Genomic DNA, 14,263 nt, shown 5'->3' with positions numbered 1-14,263 from the left:
CAATAGTTACAAGTTAACTTTGAGCACATGTTTGCTTAAAGGGCTGAACCTTCCCTGAGTGTTAAAACTATAAAATAATCTCGACACAAGGTCATTTGGGATGAGAAAGTAGAGGCTGAAAAAAGCAAAAAACAAGGGGAATGACTCGGGAATAAACTTTTAATCCCTAAAACATCATTCATGGTACCACGAGGAAGTGTTTTTAAAAGTTGCTTTTACAACTGAACTCTTAAAAAGCAAAATTAAACACACAAAAAAGACTCAGATTTTAACAGACTCAAAGGATATAGATGTCCACGAGCGTTGGAGGACGTGGGGCTTTAATTTTTAGAATTAGGTCGGCCTTTTTTTATTAATTCAGAGTATAAGCTACAGAGAATCAATGAATGGATAGTATGTTGTGAAGCTACACTGTGCTCCTGTGACTCTAAAGCAGCGCTGCGCCTTTAAATATGTGCGCTCCTCCCTCTCCTCAGTGACAAGCCCGCAGAGCCTCTTTAACGCATCCAGTGGAAATGACAAACCAGAGGCGCACCACGGGCCAAGCATGTCCAGTAATAACAATAAGCATGGGCTTTAGCATCATCGGCTCACCCGGCTCTCACATCCCGAGAGAGTAACGAGGTTCATTTGGGCCGTTTCGTCGCTCTGCGGACGCGTCAAAGTTGGAGCGAGCTCACCGAATGGACGGTCGATGGACTGGAGTCAAACCTCCGCTTCAATCGGACTGAAGGAAGGAGGGAAAGAAACCTCTGCATGTTCAAGTTTCCTGCTCCCACCGGAGGGGCATCGCTGCGTGTGTGTTGGATGTGTGTGCGCGCGTGTGGAAGTGTGTGTTGGGTGCGTTGCGCCCTCAGGAACAGCGGCAGGAGCAGCGGTGGCGTTGGTGGTGGTGGCCGCGGGAAGGGAAGTTTAGCGCCGTGATTTTTTTTTCTTTTTTTTTCTTTTCCTTTCCTCTGTTCTGTTGTGTTGTTCTCATGTCACAGCAGGCGACGGGAGGATTAACGTTTCACTGATGAGAATTAATCACTCGTGGGGATGCTCTGTGATCGTGACTATGACGATGATGTCGAGTAAGAGCGTGGAGTGGCTGCAGGAGGAGCTGGAGTCCGGGGCCAGCTCTCTGCTGTTGCTGGACTGCAGACCCCATGAGCTGTACGAGTCCTCGCACATCGAGTCGGCCATCAACCTGGCCATCCCGGGCCTCATGCTCCGGAGACTGAAAAAGGGGAACCTCCCCATTCGCTCCATCATCCCCAACAACGAGGACAAGGAGAAATTTGTAAAGAGGTGCAAGACGGACGTGGTGGTGCTGTACGACGAGGCGACCTCGGAGCGGCAGGAGTCCGGGCTGGGAAGCTCCGTGCTTGGGCTGCTCCTGCAGAAGCTCCGGGACGACGGGTGCAAGGCTTTTTATCTAGAGGGTAAGATCAGATTGCTTTGAATCTAGAGGTTTTGTTTGGGTTGTGGTGCATTGGTGCCTTTTAATTCATAAAACTCTCACACTACTTCCTCTCAAAGTGGACTGCAGCAAATTGCTTGAATTTCGCTCTGATTTGATTAACTTAGACAGTCCCAGATGAACTGGACTAGTGTTGTTGTAGTGTCACTCACTGCAATTAATGGGAAAGAAAGCGAGTGTAAATCACACTGATTTATCAGACCTGGGATGCTGCACTTAAACGCCGCACTAAGTGAATTTGGTGTTTTGGGGGGTCGTGGCACGCCTGGAACAGATTGTCTTTTAAGGCAGATTTTATCTGGTGGAGTCACATAGCTAAGCTTGAACAAGCCACTCCTATCAGTAGCTTATAAAACATTATTGCATCGATAAAGTGTTTGTAGGGGGGATTTGAAGGGGGGTTAAAATGTGGCGCCACTTCAGATAAATCCAGCTGTTCTCATCTGTCCACACACACACACACACACACACACACACACACACACACACACACACACACACACACACACACACACACACAGAGTTGATGAACACTGAATGAGTTCCGCATATTAAAATAAAGTGTCACTGTTACAAAATCAGGCGGTGTGTAACAAATCGGATCCAGTGTCAGAATGAAGTAGCTGTTCGACAGATGTTTCCTGCTTCCGACCAAAATCATCGCTTTTATTTTTACTTATTTATTGATTGATTCGCAAAGCGTGGAAATTATTTAGGAAGAAGAAAAGCGTCAACAACGCCTCGTAATTTCATCGAGTGCTTTAAAAAAAGAAAGAAGAAGCAGTTTCAAATGCGGCGTGTTTTCAATTAAACGCTGCAAGTACACGCCCCGCCATATTGAGCTCCTTCAGGAAAAGACGAGCGGTTTTTTTTTTTCATGAATGAACACTGAAACCAGGACACGACGACGGGCTACGAAAAATCCCACAGAAAAAAGCCGACATTGTTTAAAAAAAAGACAGTTGAAAGGCGATGAAATGAGGTGTTATAACCATAGCAGAGAGGTATTTAACCACGAGAAAATAGAAATCTTTGACGGGAGTCACGAGCCTCGAGCTGCCATTCACAAAAAGTCCGCTGAGCTGTGTAGTGTTGTAGCTGACTGTCCTGCTCAGCTTTTTTCAATGGAGCCACATCTGTCTACACTGTTCCCCCCTCTCTCTCAGACTGACGTAAATACCAACTTATTATAATTTATCTGTCACGGGTGTGTGTGAAAATATGCCGTGGATCTAATAAAAGCGTTTTTACACACGTAGAATATCACGTGCAATTCAAAGTTTAATACCGCCTCTGATATCTGAAGCAACTGTAATAAAAAAAAAGAGTGAAGAGATTTTCTTCATTTGGCCAATTTTAGCACCAAATTTTTCTCAGATTATTTGGACTCAGTGTTAATTTCTTCATATCCAGGCTCATGTTAAATGACTCATACCTCCTGCCTTTGGTTATGCACAAGTTTTAAACCCCCCTCCTCTCCTCCCAGTGAAATTGCTTTCTTGGCTTTATACTAACATGTTTTGTTTTTGCTTGTTTTTCCTTTGTCTTCATCATGCTCCAGGAGGCTTCAACAAGTTCCAGTCAGAGTACCCAGAGCACTGCGAGATCAATTTGGACTGCTCCTGTCCCAGCAGCTCCCCACCAGCCTCCGTCCTCGGTCTCGGAGGGCTCCGCATCAGCTCCGACTGCTCAGATGGGGAATCGGACCGCGAGCCAGGCAGCGCCACAGAGTCTGAGGGCAGTCCGCTCCCCAACAACCAGCCAGCGTTCCCCGTCCAGATCCTGCCCTACCTTTACCTGGGCTGTGCCAAAGACTCCGCCAACCTGGATGTGCTCAGCAAGTACAATATCAAGTACATCCTGAACGTGACGCCCAACCTGCCCAACATGTTTGAACACGAAGGGGACTTCAAGTACAAACAGATTCCCATCTCCGATCACTGGAGCCAAAACCTCTCTCAGTTTTTCCCTGAGGCCATTTCTTTCATAGGTGAGTGGAGAATGCTGTGCAGTTGTCTCAGATATCCGTCAGGTTATTTTAGACAAATGTGTTTTTGGGTCAGGGCAGGGATCTGAAGAAGTTAAATTCATTATCAATCAGTGTGCTGGTTGGGCCCAATGTCTCATATTTAAGAGGCATGTTTTGTCAATCACAGTCCAAAATCCTCATATTAGATTGTATAATAAATTAGAGCCAAAAAACAAAGCACTGTATGAAAGTATGTCAATGGATGAATGTGAAAAAGAAAGACAAAACAAAACAGGGCTTTAAGTGCTCAATTAGAGTCACAGAGTTACAAAAGTGCTATTTAAGTACTAGTCCATTTAGTGCCGTTATTATCTGCTCTTTATTAGTCACTCTCGCTGCATTTATCCAAGATTTTAATCATAAGTCGTGCATATAAATAGCTTCTTTGGAAACAGTTTAAGATGGATGTTAGCGTGGTTTTGCTAAGCCTGCATTTCACCGTGATTGATAAAACAGGAATTTAAAATCGTAGAATGAAAAGGCAACTCTGTGAATAAAACATGGAAATGGATTCTTTGAGAATGAGGTCACGCAGAAGAGTTCTCATCTTGTCCCATTTTCAGTGTTTCCCATCATTCCCGTCATTCCTTCTCACTTAATTTTTAGAGAATGAGTGAATTCCCTCGCCGATGAGTCAGTGCTAAAGTCTTCATGCATGTCTTAGATTGTCCAGACCACCGACTCTACCCCCCGCCCCTTTTGTTTTCCTTTAGAGTAATGATTCATTGTAGGTGGCAGGAAGTGAGACATATGCCAGAGCCAGAGGTCGTGGCAGATTTGGGTCACGCTGATGTTAAATGGAGCTGGCTGTAATAAGCAGGGATTACAGCAGATCTTTTTTTGTAAATAACGGGGTAATTATGGGTGAAGGAGATGCCGATATGACTTCACACTGCGCTGCTGAAAGTTGCAGTCCCTTAAATGCCTAAAATTATTGTTTGTACGTGCTTTTTCTTTTGTGAAAGCAAGAATGCAGATGGGGAGGGAGTTGAAGTTTCTTGCATAAATGAAAATCCTTACGTTACTGCACATGCAAAGAACGAGTAAAGTGACGTAATCAGTTAAAGCCCGTTACTTATTCGACTTCCGAGGCTTCTCGAGTTGGTTTTTGACTCGTCGGGCAAGGATTTCTGCCCCTGTCTTCGTTGCGGAAAGCGAGCGCACATCACATATAAATTTAATTTTGCATCGCCTTGGCAGCCTGAGCTCATGAGCCGACTGACCCCAATCCTACAACAAGAGACGTTGGCAGCGAGAGATGAAAGAGAGAGGGAGAAAAGAAAGGAAGGAACGGAGCACTTAACTCTCACTCTAATGGCCTGTAGAGATGCGAGTGCAAGGGCTCGAAACTGATAGGTGGATGGATGTAACCAGTTAATAATGTAAGATGCTTTTTCTGTTCAGGTTTTCCTACAGACCGAGATCTAGAAAGCAGAATGAAAAATTACACTTTGCCGTCAGCGACAGAGGTCACTCTGGATTGAAAATATAATAATCGCAATGAGGCACTTCTGATTTTTCATTCTGGTTGTTCTAGGCTCACATCTACAGCTCATTTAGACCGACCACATAATCTAGCATGTGGTCACTTGCTGTAGGAGTAAATCAGAGTACCGGGGGAAAACCACAGGGTGAATATGCGAGAAGTTAAGTCATGGCAGCGTTAAATGATAAAAGCCAGTCTCGTTTGCAAGTGTTGGTCATTTAATGACTTAAAAGTACCTCAGAAAGTAATTCAGTTTTCATGATAGCCACAGATTACTGTTTGTCAGTTCTCGCTATGACCACGTGATGTTATTCAAAAGTTTCTCTGCAAATTAAAGCACTGTGGGGCCACTTCCACTGCAGTATGACCCAGTATCAGGCAGGTTTTTGTTACTTGCTGATCTAGTAGAAATAGTGCCAGCTGAGCATTTGAACCTTCTCAAGTCCCGGAGCTCTCCAGTTAGCGAAAGCCTGTCTGAGGTACACTTGCTTCACTCTTTTGCCTTCTTTTCATCCTCAGGCGACGAGCTCTTTGGAAAGTCTGCGTTATAATATATAGAGAAAAACTTTTCCTTCTGATTCATTGATCTTTTTAATTCCCAGTGTTGAGAATGAAACACGGTCAGTAGTCATGTCTCTCATTCATGTTCTCATCTCCTTGTTCCCTCCTTCCTCCTCAGACGAGGCGCGCTCCAAAAAGTGTGGCATACTGGTCCACTGCCTGGCCGGGATCAGCCGCTCCGTCACCGTCACCGTGGCTTACCTGATGCAGAAGCTCAACCTGTCGCTCAATGACGCCTACGACTTTGTGAAGCGGAAAAAGTCAAACATTTCCCCGAACTTCAACTTCATGGGCCAGCTCCTTGACTTTGAGCGGACGCTAGGTCTCAACAGCCCCTGTGACAACCACTCGAACTCGCCGACGCACGACCAGCTCTTCTTCACCACCCCGACCAATCACAACGTGTTTCAACTGGACACCCTAGAATCCACATGAAAATGAGAGTCTCAGTTTCATGTGGATTGCCCCCATTGCAACTTACGAGGATTTGGGGTGGGGGGCATGGTGGTATGGTTACCATGTCTGCAAGTGGCTGCACTGCAGGAGAGCAGAGTTTTAATGAATGTTTTAGCCTCTTGAGGCTCGTTGTCCGAGATCCTGACCATGGAGCAGCGTTGACGTGTCAGGAGGAGTCATGGATGCCACGTTAAAGGGTTTTGGGGGGTTTTTCAACCCAGAGAAGGATGCTGTGGGTTAACAAAGCTGTTCTCCCTTAACAGCTTGTAAACGAAGAATGAGGGAGGTTTAACTTGACTGAGAAACTAAATGATTGCAGCAGGACAGAAAGCTTAATACAAAGATAGGAACACGGAAAATCTTTAGCGCTTGATTTATAAGATGACTGCATCCTCCTTGTCTCGGCTCTCGAGCCGAGGTGACTGGTGCCAAGTGGAAAAGCTGGGATTTACTCATAGGAAATCTCACTCTACTGAATGTAGAGTTTTTAAAAACCAAGGAATTAACTCTCACACACACACACGATATAAACACAGTATGTATGTTTGTACTGTATGTATGTTAACGTACATAGCAGAAAATGTATGGGCAGTCCTTAACAAATTCAGTATGTCTATATGCATTTTTGTATATTTTCTATGTACATTTACGCACAGATCTATACATTATATATAAATATATTTATCTCAAGCCATATAAATAATGGCTTAAGAGATTGTAAAATTAAAGTGGAATGGGTTTTTAGATGGTCTTTTTTTTTAAGTTTTGTTTTTTCTTTAGGTTTATGACCTAATGCAGTTTGCACAGTGGTGTAGCCATTGATTTTGTTGGCCTGTGCTGGAAGCAGTCAGATAAAGAGACATTCAGAGAAGAGGAGCGGAGAGGTCAGTCCCAGGCTGCGACGAGTCCTGACAGCTGCACGGCTCAGCGGGGAGGGAGCAAAAACTGGGCCCTGAGCAGAGGAGCAGGGATAGGGGTTAAAACAAGCAGCAGGCTGGAAGTAGGAATTGATTCACGGCTGGAGATGGGAGAAATTACTCCTGCGTGTTTGACACTTGGCCAACTGTTTTCGAGCGCATTTCCCAGTTCCTTCTTCCTTCCCTATATGACTGTTCATCCAGTTGTTTCAGTCAGCTGTTCTGAAGATTTTAATCATTTGTTTCGTTTCGGTCAAAAAGTCAGTTTCGGTCAAAGTTCCTCAGTTATTGATTTCATCAACACAGTTGTTCCACCAGCACGTTTTGCCAAAAAGGGTTACTCGGTTAGAGGTTACGGATCAGGGACAGGAAGTCAGTATTAACATTTCTGGGTCACTGAGGTACTTTTTGGGCAGATCAAATGTATAACCTGCACCCCAAAGTTTTGTTGGCCTATGTTAGCTTCTTGTGTGTTTCAGGACCGAGGGTGGGGGGTCGGGTCGGGGCTTTACTTTGGTCTTTGTGTTTGGATTCTGGTCTGGTTGACTGGGACTGGCTTCCGCTAGACTTCACTTACTTCAGCAGTTTCACGTCCCTTAACAGCGTTGGAGGAAATTGAGAGGAAAGGTCTTTCTAAAAACGAAAAAAAGAAGGGATCACTCGTTTTGTCAAAGAAAGCTTTGTCTGAGTTGATTCACCCTTAAGCCTTGGGTATATTATTATATGAAAGCTATATTAAACACAAATGAATATTAAACAGATCTTTATTATTTTGTATACCAGAGCATGCTGTGGTGCCGTATGCTCTCTAACAGTAGACTCAACCACAGGCTGGACGTTACTTTACCAGGTGGAAAGACAAATAATGAGGACCGTTTTATTTAACTGCTGTTGCTGCTGAACGCAGTGGCACACAGCATGTAGTCAAAGCGTTTTCTGAGACAGCGTCCACATCTGTAGCGCTTCAGCAAACCCGCAGTGATTTTTGAGAAAGACTCCAAACAACACCACGCTAATTGGACTTCTAGGTACACTGGGCCTCATGAAAGAACATTTTCTTCTTCGTCTTCTTCGTGCGCGGACGTGTTATAATTGCACAGCTGAGCCTTGTGAACACCACCTGTTAATCAGAAAGTCTGCTCCTTAAAGTTGAAACCCCCAAAGTTTACTTTTCTGTTCCAGCTTTCATGCTCAAAAATGTTCCTAGCAGAGGGTCACGCTGCGGAGATTAAAGTCTTGCTGCCGGAAATCAGCAGACAAAAAAACAACAAATATAGCAATGTCCGTAATTACAATCCCTGAGAAAAAAGAAGAGAAATAACCTGCTATTTGCAGCTGTAATCAGAGAGCTGTATGCTCCCAAAAAAACAAAAACACCCTGCTAAAGCAAAGCAGTCCAGGTGGTGTTCTGTGCCAGGTGTAGCAGGGGATATGTTTAGCTCGACAGGGACCAGTATAAAGATGCTGAGGCAGCTGTTGTTAGGAAACAGTGACCCCAAAAAGCTGGAGGTCATGTTCACTGCTTGCTCATGTATTGAACAGAAGTCTGATTTTACAAAATTGGAAATGTTGTGAAACCTCACAACCTGCAAACAGGTTGTTTTTCATATACTAGTGAATATGAAAAGATGAATACCGTGGAGATATGTGTCCAGCTTTAGGGCTAAGTGGTAGATGCTGAGGTTTGCTATCGATAGAGCACGCTGTCGGGTTAGAGTTAGAGATCTCCTCATACAAGGCGGTTTTTGCACGAGGTCCAGTGTTCACAGCAAACTGCGTATTCAAAGTCGGGATGTGGACGTTTGTCTAAACAGAAACCACGAACGGTGTTTTCTGCGAGCACAGCAGGGGAATCTGAAGAGGGTTGGTTTTAGCTGGCCTTATATAATCTTTCTAACTTGTTTCTAATGCTGACTGTTCAATACTCTTTGTATCTCACTTTGGAAAAAAGAATTGTGTGGAAAGAAGAAGAAAAGGTTTGTTATCTGTTATTGGAATAAGAGCACGGTAATAACAGAGTACAAGCTGTCTTTTTGCCGTAACGGGTCACACGAGGTCCTCTTTGTTACTCTGCAATATATCAAAACACCTTTTTTTGCAGTATTTTGTAGATCCAAGACCTCAACATTTTTAAATTCTCTTCTTTTTGTACTATATCTATTCTATATAATTCCACAAGATCCAGCTCGATTTATGGCTTATGGACTGAAGTAACATTTCTCCTGGGGTGTACAAAATATAGGGCCAGTGTGTCCAGTACAAACCTGAAAGACTTGCAGATTTAAAGACACACACACACACACATACACAGACTGCTCCACACAGACAGAGCTGTGGTTCAGCATGCCAGTTATGTTTCACAATAGGCCCTTACGCCAACCTGGCTTGAATAATTACAGTGATTAAGGTGTTTTTCCTTCTTGGTTTTGATATAATGTGCTCTATGCTATTCCTGTGGCCTTTCAATATGAATATACTTTATATATATATATGAGTTTATATGCAAAAGTTCCTCTCCTGGTATAGCATCAGAGATGAGAATACTACCACCATGCTTGAATGGACTTTCCTTGTCTGGAGTCATATCCCACATAGAATAGGAAAAACACAGAGGACTTGATCACTTGCACCCTGGGATTGAAATATATTTCAGAACAGAGCTTTTCTATTTAAAAAGAAACAATTGACTTCAAGCTGCTTTCTTGTGATTTTTTTCTTTCTTTCTTTCTTTCGCGTGCGTGCGTGCGTGCGTGTGTCTTTGTAACAATGAAAGAGAAATTAAGTGTTTTTCTCTGTTTGTAAATTTGCCAGATCACGGGAACGGCCGTTTCTGTGTCCTTAAACTTGTAGCTACATCTCGGTGAAATTGTGCTCTGGAGAGAAAGGTGTGAATGAGCGAGAGGAGGCGAGGAGCGAGGCGTGAAATACAAAGCGAAAGAAAAAGTGAATGATTTAAAAATGTTACCTCAATGAGGAAATTTTCAGGGATTTTTTTGACAATGCATCTTGCATCGTGTTACAGCTTCAAAGTCACGTTGAATAGCTGTTTTGTATTGTGCTGTAAACAGTTTTTGTTTTGTTTTTAAAAAAAAGATGCAATCTGTCTGTGTATAAAAAGAAGGGGCGTGTTAACTGGGGCAGTTTCACCTTTCTGTCAGTATATTGAATCAACACAAGACATGTTTATACCGCAAATAAATATTGAAATATTTTTTTTCTTTAACATGTTTCCTCTTTATTTCTGATCATCAAAAGTATATTAGAAATGACCTGTGAGTTACAGTGAATGAAGAACTAGGTCTATTTATTGTTCGCTTACACGGAACGTGTTGGTTTATTTTTGCACTAAGAAATTACTGATTACTGTTAGTAACTGGTTTAAATCTGACGATTAAGACTTTTACCTTATACTCTACACCCTATCCGGTCGTTAAGTCTGACGTCACTGGCCGTGTCTGGGCCTAAACTCCGCTGCAGGTCCATATATCAAACGATCACTATGGCATTACTGAGAGTTGAAAAACTGTCTAAAGTCTTTCATCTTTAATAAAATGATCAGCGTTCTGCTCTACCAGGTGAAACAATTGAGTTTAACATCCAGGCATCCATGAAAACGGAATTTATGACATTTAATGGAGTTAGAAGTTAGCTTGCTAGCTTCTATCTAAATACAATATAGCATGTCCTGACTGCGGGGTTTTGTAAACAAATTAAAATGTACAGCTCTGTTATCACTTCCAACATAAATGAAGACAGAAAACTAAACAGCAGTGACGTTTGTAGGGTTACTGAAGTTTGGCTAGCTGGTATATAATGATGTGCTACGTGACCGCTAGCAACACAGCTATGTTAGCATAATATAAACAAGCTAACTTTTTTTCCACTCGATAAAAGTTAACGTGAGTGTTCTCGGTGGTCAGGAACAAATGTAATCGCATGGCAGGATGCTGTAAAAGGACCAAACTTCAGCCAGGAGAACAACTGAGATAATCCATCCACAATACGAGGTTAGTCATTCATATACTGTTGCATGGGCTGGGCTGTAGTTACATCCTAAGGTTTTAAAAACTGAGCTTAAATAAATGATTAGCGGTAATAAAAGCCGAGGGAGCTCAACAGTGATCACTGACTGTTTTAGGAACTTTTTGAGATTAAATAGAAGAAAATACATAACATTAAACATGTTAACAACACAAAAGCCATATTAAACGCACACTACTTTAGGCCCGGAAGTAGGATTCGTCACATCATCACTTAACGGCCGAATACCTTATAAATTCAAATTCAAATTTTATTTGTCACATACACAGTCATACACAGTACGATATGCAGTGAAATGCTTAGACAACTGCTCCTGACCTAAAATAAAAGACTATGAATAGGATAGGAAATAAATATGAAAATTAAAATAAAGGGTAAATTTAACTAGGAAAGAATAAAATAAAATATAAAAATTAAAGTTAAAAATAAAATAACTGTACAACAAAATACATATATTACATATAAACTATATGTAATTTATAGAGACTGAACCTAATGTTTACATTTTAAAGGTTCAGTATCTAAATTACACAAATTAAATTAATCAGAAAATCATTTGAAACTGATATAAAGCCTATATTCATCATGAAAAAGACAAAAAGTTTTCTGACGTTTTTCATGATGGATTGATAAATAGTCAAAGAATAACATATAAATAGTTTGTTTATCCCAGAATTAGCAAAATTCCTGTGTTAAAGCAACCTGTAACAAATTAACTAAACTAAAATAGCTCAGTAAAATCTAATATTTAAAGTAAGTAAAAGCAGTTGAACCAAGAATTTTTCCTTTTTTTATAACGCAAAACATGGGAATGACCTTTATCAACTTGTCGTGATAACAGACAGAGTAAGGGTTTAAGGATTTTGAGGTCGAGTCGGATGACCAAGGGGTGATGACTGGTTCACAAAAGGTGACAAGCAATAAATGTTATTGTGCTTTGTTGGCAAAAGTGGTTAATACTTCCAATTTAGGGAACAGGAAAAGATTCATGTTAAAAGGTCAGCACTGTTCGAAGAATTCAAGATGAATGAGTTTTAAACCAAAGGTTTTTTGTTTGCTTTTTCATTTTTTAACAGCTATAAACCGCCAGTGATGAAATATTTCAACAGTCAGTGTTTTTAATCGTGCATTAGTGTTAAAAACAATTTGTCTTGAATGATTAGGGATTCATTAGTGAGCTTCGAAACAGCACTCTGGTAGGGCTTCCCAAATCACTACAACCAGTTTTCACTTTTGGGATGACAAATGCTACTCACATTCGTCTGAATCAAGATGTTTGATTTAAAACGAGACCGCAGCAACTGTTTGTTGTTTTTCTGTTTGTTGTTTTTAGTTTTGCTTTGCATAAGACTTCCCCTCATCTTCTTCCACAATTACGCAGACACACACAGACACACACGTACACAGACAAACAGGTTTGTGTTGTTCTTGTTGTTTCTTTGTGGTGGTTTTGGAGGTTTCCAGAAGCTGCGTATCCAGTTGCTTAACTGAAACTCTGCCACTTCCTTTTCCAAACACCGCTGTGTGTTTTATGTGCTGTAAAAATGAAATGTGTCTGCGTTTAACAAGAAAGACGAGAAACACTGAAGCCACTTCAACCACTTGAACAGTGTCTAGAGAAGGGATGTCAAACTCATTTTACACAATCGGCCACATACAGCCCACGTTGATCTTAAATGTTTTTTAGGGTTTTTTAGGTTTTTTTTACCATGGACTTGTTAGTATCTGAAAAACAGTAACTTTCTGGTCATTTGATTTTCTTTATCTGTTAGTTATATTCTTATATGTAGTATGAAGGGCAATGGGGGTGGGGAGTCTTTATTAACAGGAAAAGCTATAAAACCTATGAAACAGTACAGTTACATGCAGTTAAGAATTCACAAACTGTGCACTCCTTCACATTTTCTATAGCTTTCCGTTGGGCTGGATTATAGTCTTGGGTAGGCCAGTTCTGGCTCCCAGGCGTTATGTTTGACTCCCGCTGGTCTAGAGTGAAATACCACATATCTGTAAATAGGAACATTGCCTATTGTACTCATCAATATTTCTGTTTTTCTTGTGTTTTATGTGGCTTTTTAAAATACTAGATAATATTAGTCCCCATAATAATCCTGTATACCGCAAGCAGAAAGAGTCTACATTGCTTTATCAGCTGTGTATGCACATGATCCCACATAACCTTTCTTCTCTTCTCAATCAGCATATAATAATGGCACATGCGCACACGAAAGCAGGACAGAGAAAAAGGAAGCGAGAAGAAGGGTTGGTCAATAAAAGTGCTTCTCCAAGACAGCGCTGTGAGTCGAGCTGAGCCGGCTATAAATATCTTCCTCTTTTTCCTCCCCGTCTCCTCTAGCACAGTCTTCGCTTCGCCTTCCTCCTTCCACTGTAGCTCTTTAACGGCAGTGGAAATCACTGAAAAAAATGACAAAGTGAGCCATTCACCTCATGGTAATTCAGACAGGATATTACAGTGACAGAGGGAAGTGAAATAACGGAAATTAAGGCCCATGTTTGAAGAGAATGGAGCGAATGATCGACACTGCTGACTGATTACCCTCTGGTTTCCTGGCAACGCCATGACAGGGTTTCCTGCATGAACATGATCACCAGGATAGTCTGAGTAACAGGAAATATTCCCCACTCTGATTTGAAGTAATTAAAGCTGAGAGTTTATCATAAACTTGAACGGTTAAAGGAATTAATCAGCAGCTCGGTGCCATTTCCTGTCCTATCCTTTCTACTGAAGCACTCCCGTGAGTTGAAAACATGTTCACATGGCTCACAATGAAGGCACTTCAGAATGGCTTCCAAATATACACATTTAAACAAACAGGTAGGTTTTGTCTCTGATGAGTTCATATTTTATAACTAAAATCCTCTGGTGCAGATCAGGTTACAGTTTCAATATTTTCTGTAAATAAATAAATCAATAAACGATTGTTCCAATCATTCACACCCACAGTCAGCAACTTTAAAGTGAAGGCAGTGTGGAAGTGTCAAAACTTCCTTTCCTGCATTAAAAGCTCTGAACTAGTGGAGGCTGTAGCACAGGAGGCAAAGCAGGTCATCTACTAATCGAGAGTTTGACGGTTCAGTTTCTGGCTTTGTAAAGCTAATCCACCTCATTTGCTCTCCAATATGTTCACTGGAGTGAAAAAGTGTGTGATTGTTAGATAGAAAAAAGTGCAGTGGGTGGGTGGGTGGGTGTTATAAAGTGCTTTGAGTGCTCAAGTACAGTCGAAGTGTTGTGTTTACAGCCTTGTACAAGAAATGTTTTAGTCTTAGTTCTCTACTACACAACAACTATG

At 41.6% G+C, this 14,263-nt stretch overlaps 1 protein-coding gene and 1 long non-coding RNA gene across 2 annotated transcripts; one reads left to right on the top strand and one right to left on the bottom strand.

Annotated features, from left to right (window-relative positions):
• Positions 1-141: 141 nt before the first annotated feature.
• Positions 142-3,118, bottom strand: LOC145428693 (uncharacterized). The gene is made up of 2 exons (XR_013909009.1): positions 2,978-3,118; positions 142-1,417 (listed from the first exon to the last, which is right to left on the bottom strand). It is a non-coding gene; the product is annotated as an uncharacterized LOC145428693 (long non-coding RNA).
• On the top strand, positions 1,016-10,134 carry LOC113022380 (dual specificity protein phosphatase 7). The gene is made up of 3 exons (XM_026167732.2): positions 1,016-1,424; positions 3,024-3,452; positions 5,657-10,134. Exons 1-3 carry the CDS (start codon positions 1,016-1,018, stop codon positions 5,971-5,973), a joined length of 1,155 nt encoding a protein of 384 aa, XP_026023517.2. The 3' UTR covers positions 5,974-10,134.
• The last annotated feature ends 4,129 nt before the right edge of the window (positions 10,135-14,263 follow it).

The sequence above is a fragment of the Astatotilapia calliptera genome, chromosome 5 (genome assembly GCF_964374335.1).
Source record: "Astatotilapia calliptera chromosome 5, fAstCal68.1, whole genome shotgun sequence".
NCBI lineage: Eukaryota > Metazoa > Chordata > Actinopteri > Cichliformes > Cichlidae > Astatotilapia > Astatotilapia calliptera.
Note: the sequence above shows the minus strand (reverse complement) of the source record. Positions and strands in the feature narration are given on the sequence as shown.

What these genes read in the sequence shown, in the direction of transcription:
- LOC113022380 (XM_026167732.2), top strand. Translation starts at nt 1,016, where the DNA reads ATGAGAATTAATCACTCGTGGGGATGCTCTGTGATCGTGACTATGACG. An exon ending in CAAGGCTTTTTATCTAGAGG is followed by an intron (nt 1,425 to 3,023) that starts GTAAGATCAGAT and finishes ATCATGCTCCAG; the next exon opens with GAGGCTTCAACAAGTTCCAG. An exon ending in TGAGGCCATTTCTTTCATAG is followed by an intron (nt 3,453 to 5,656) that starts GTGAGTGGAGAA and finishes CTTCCTCCTCAG; the next exon opens with ACGAGGCGCGCTCCAAAAAG.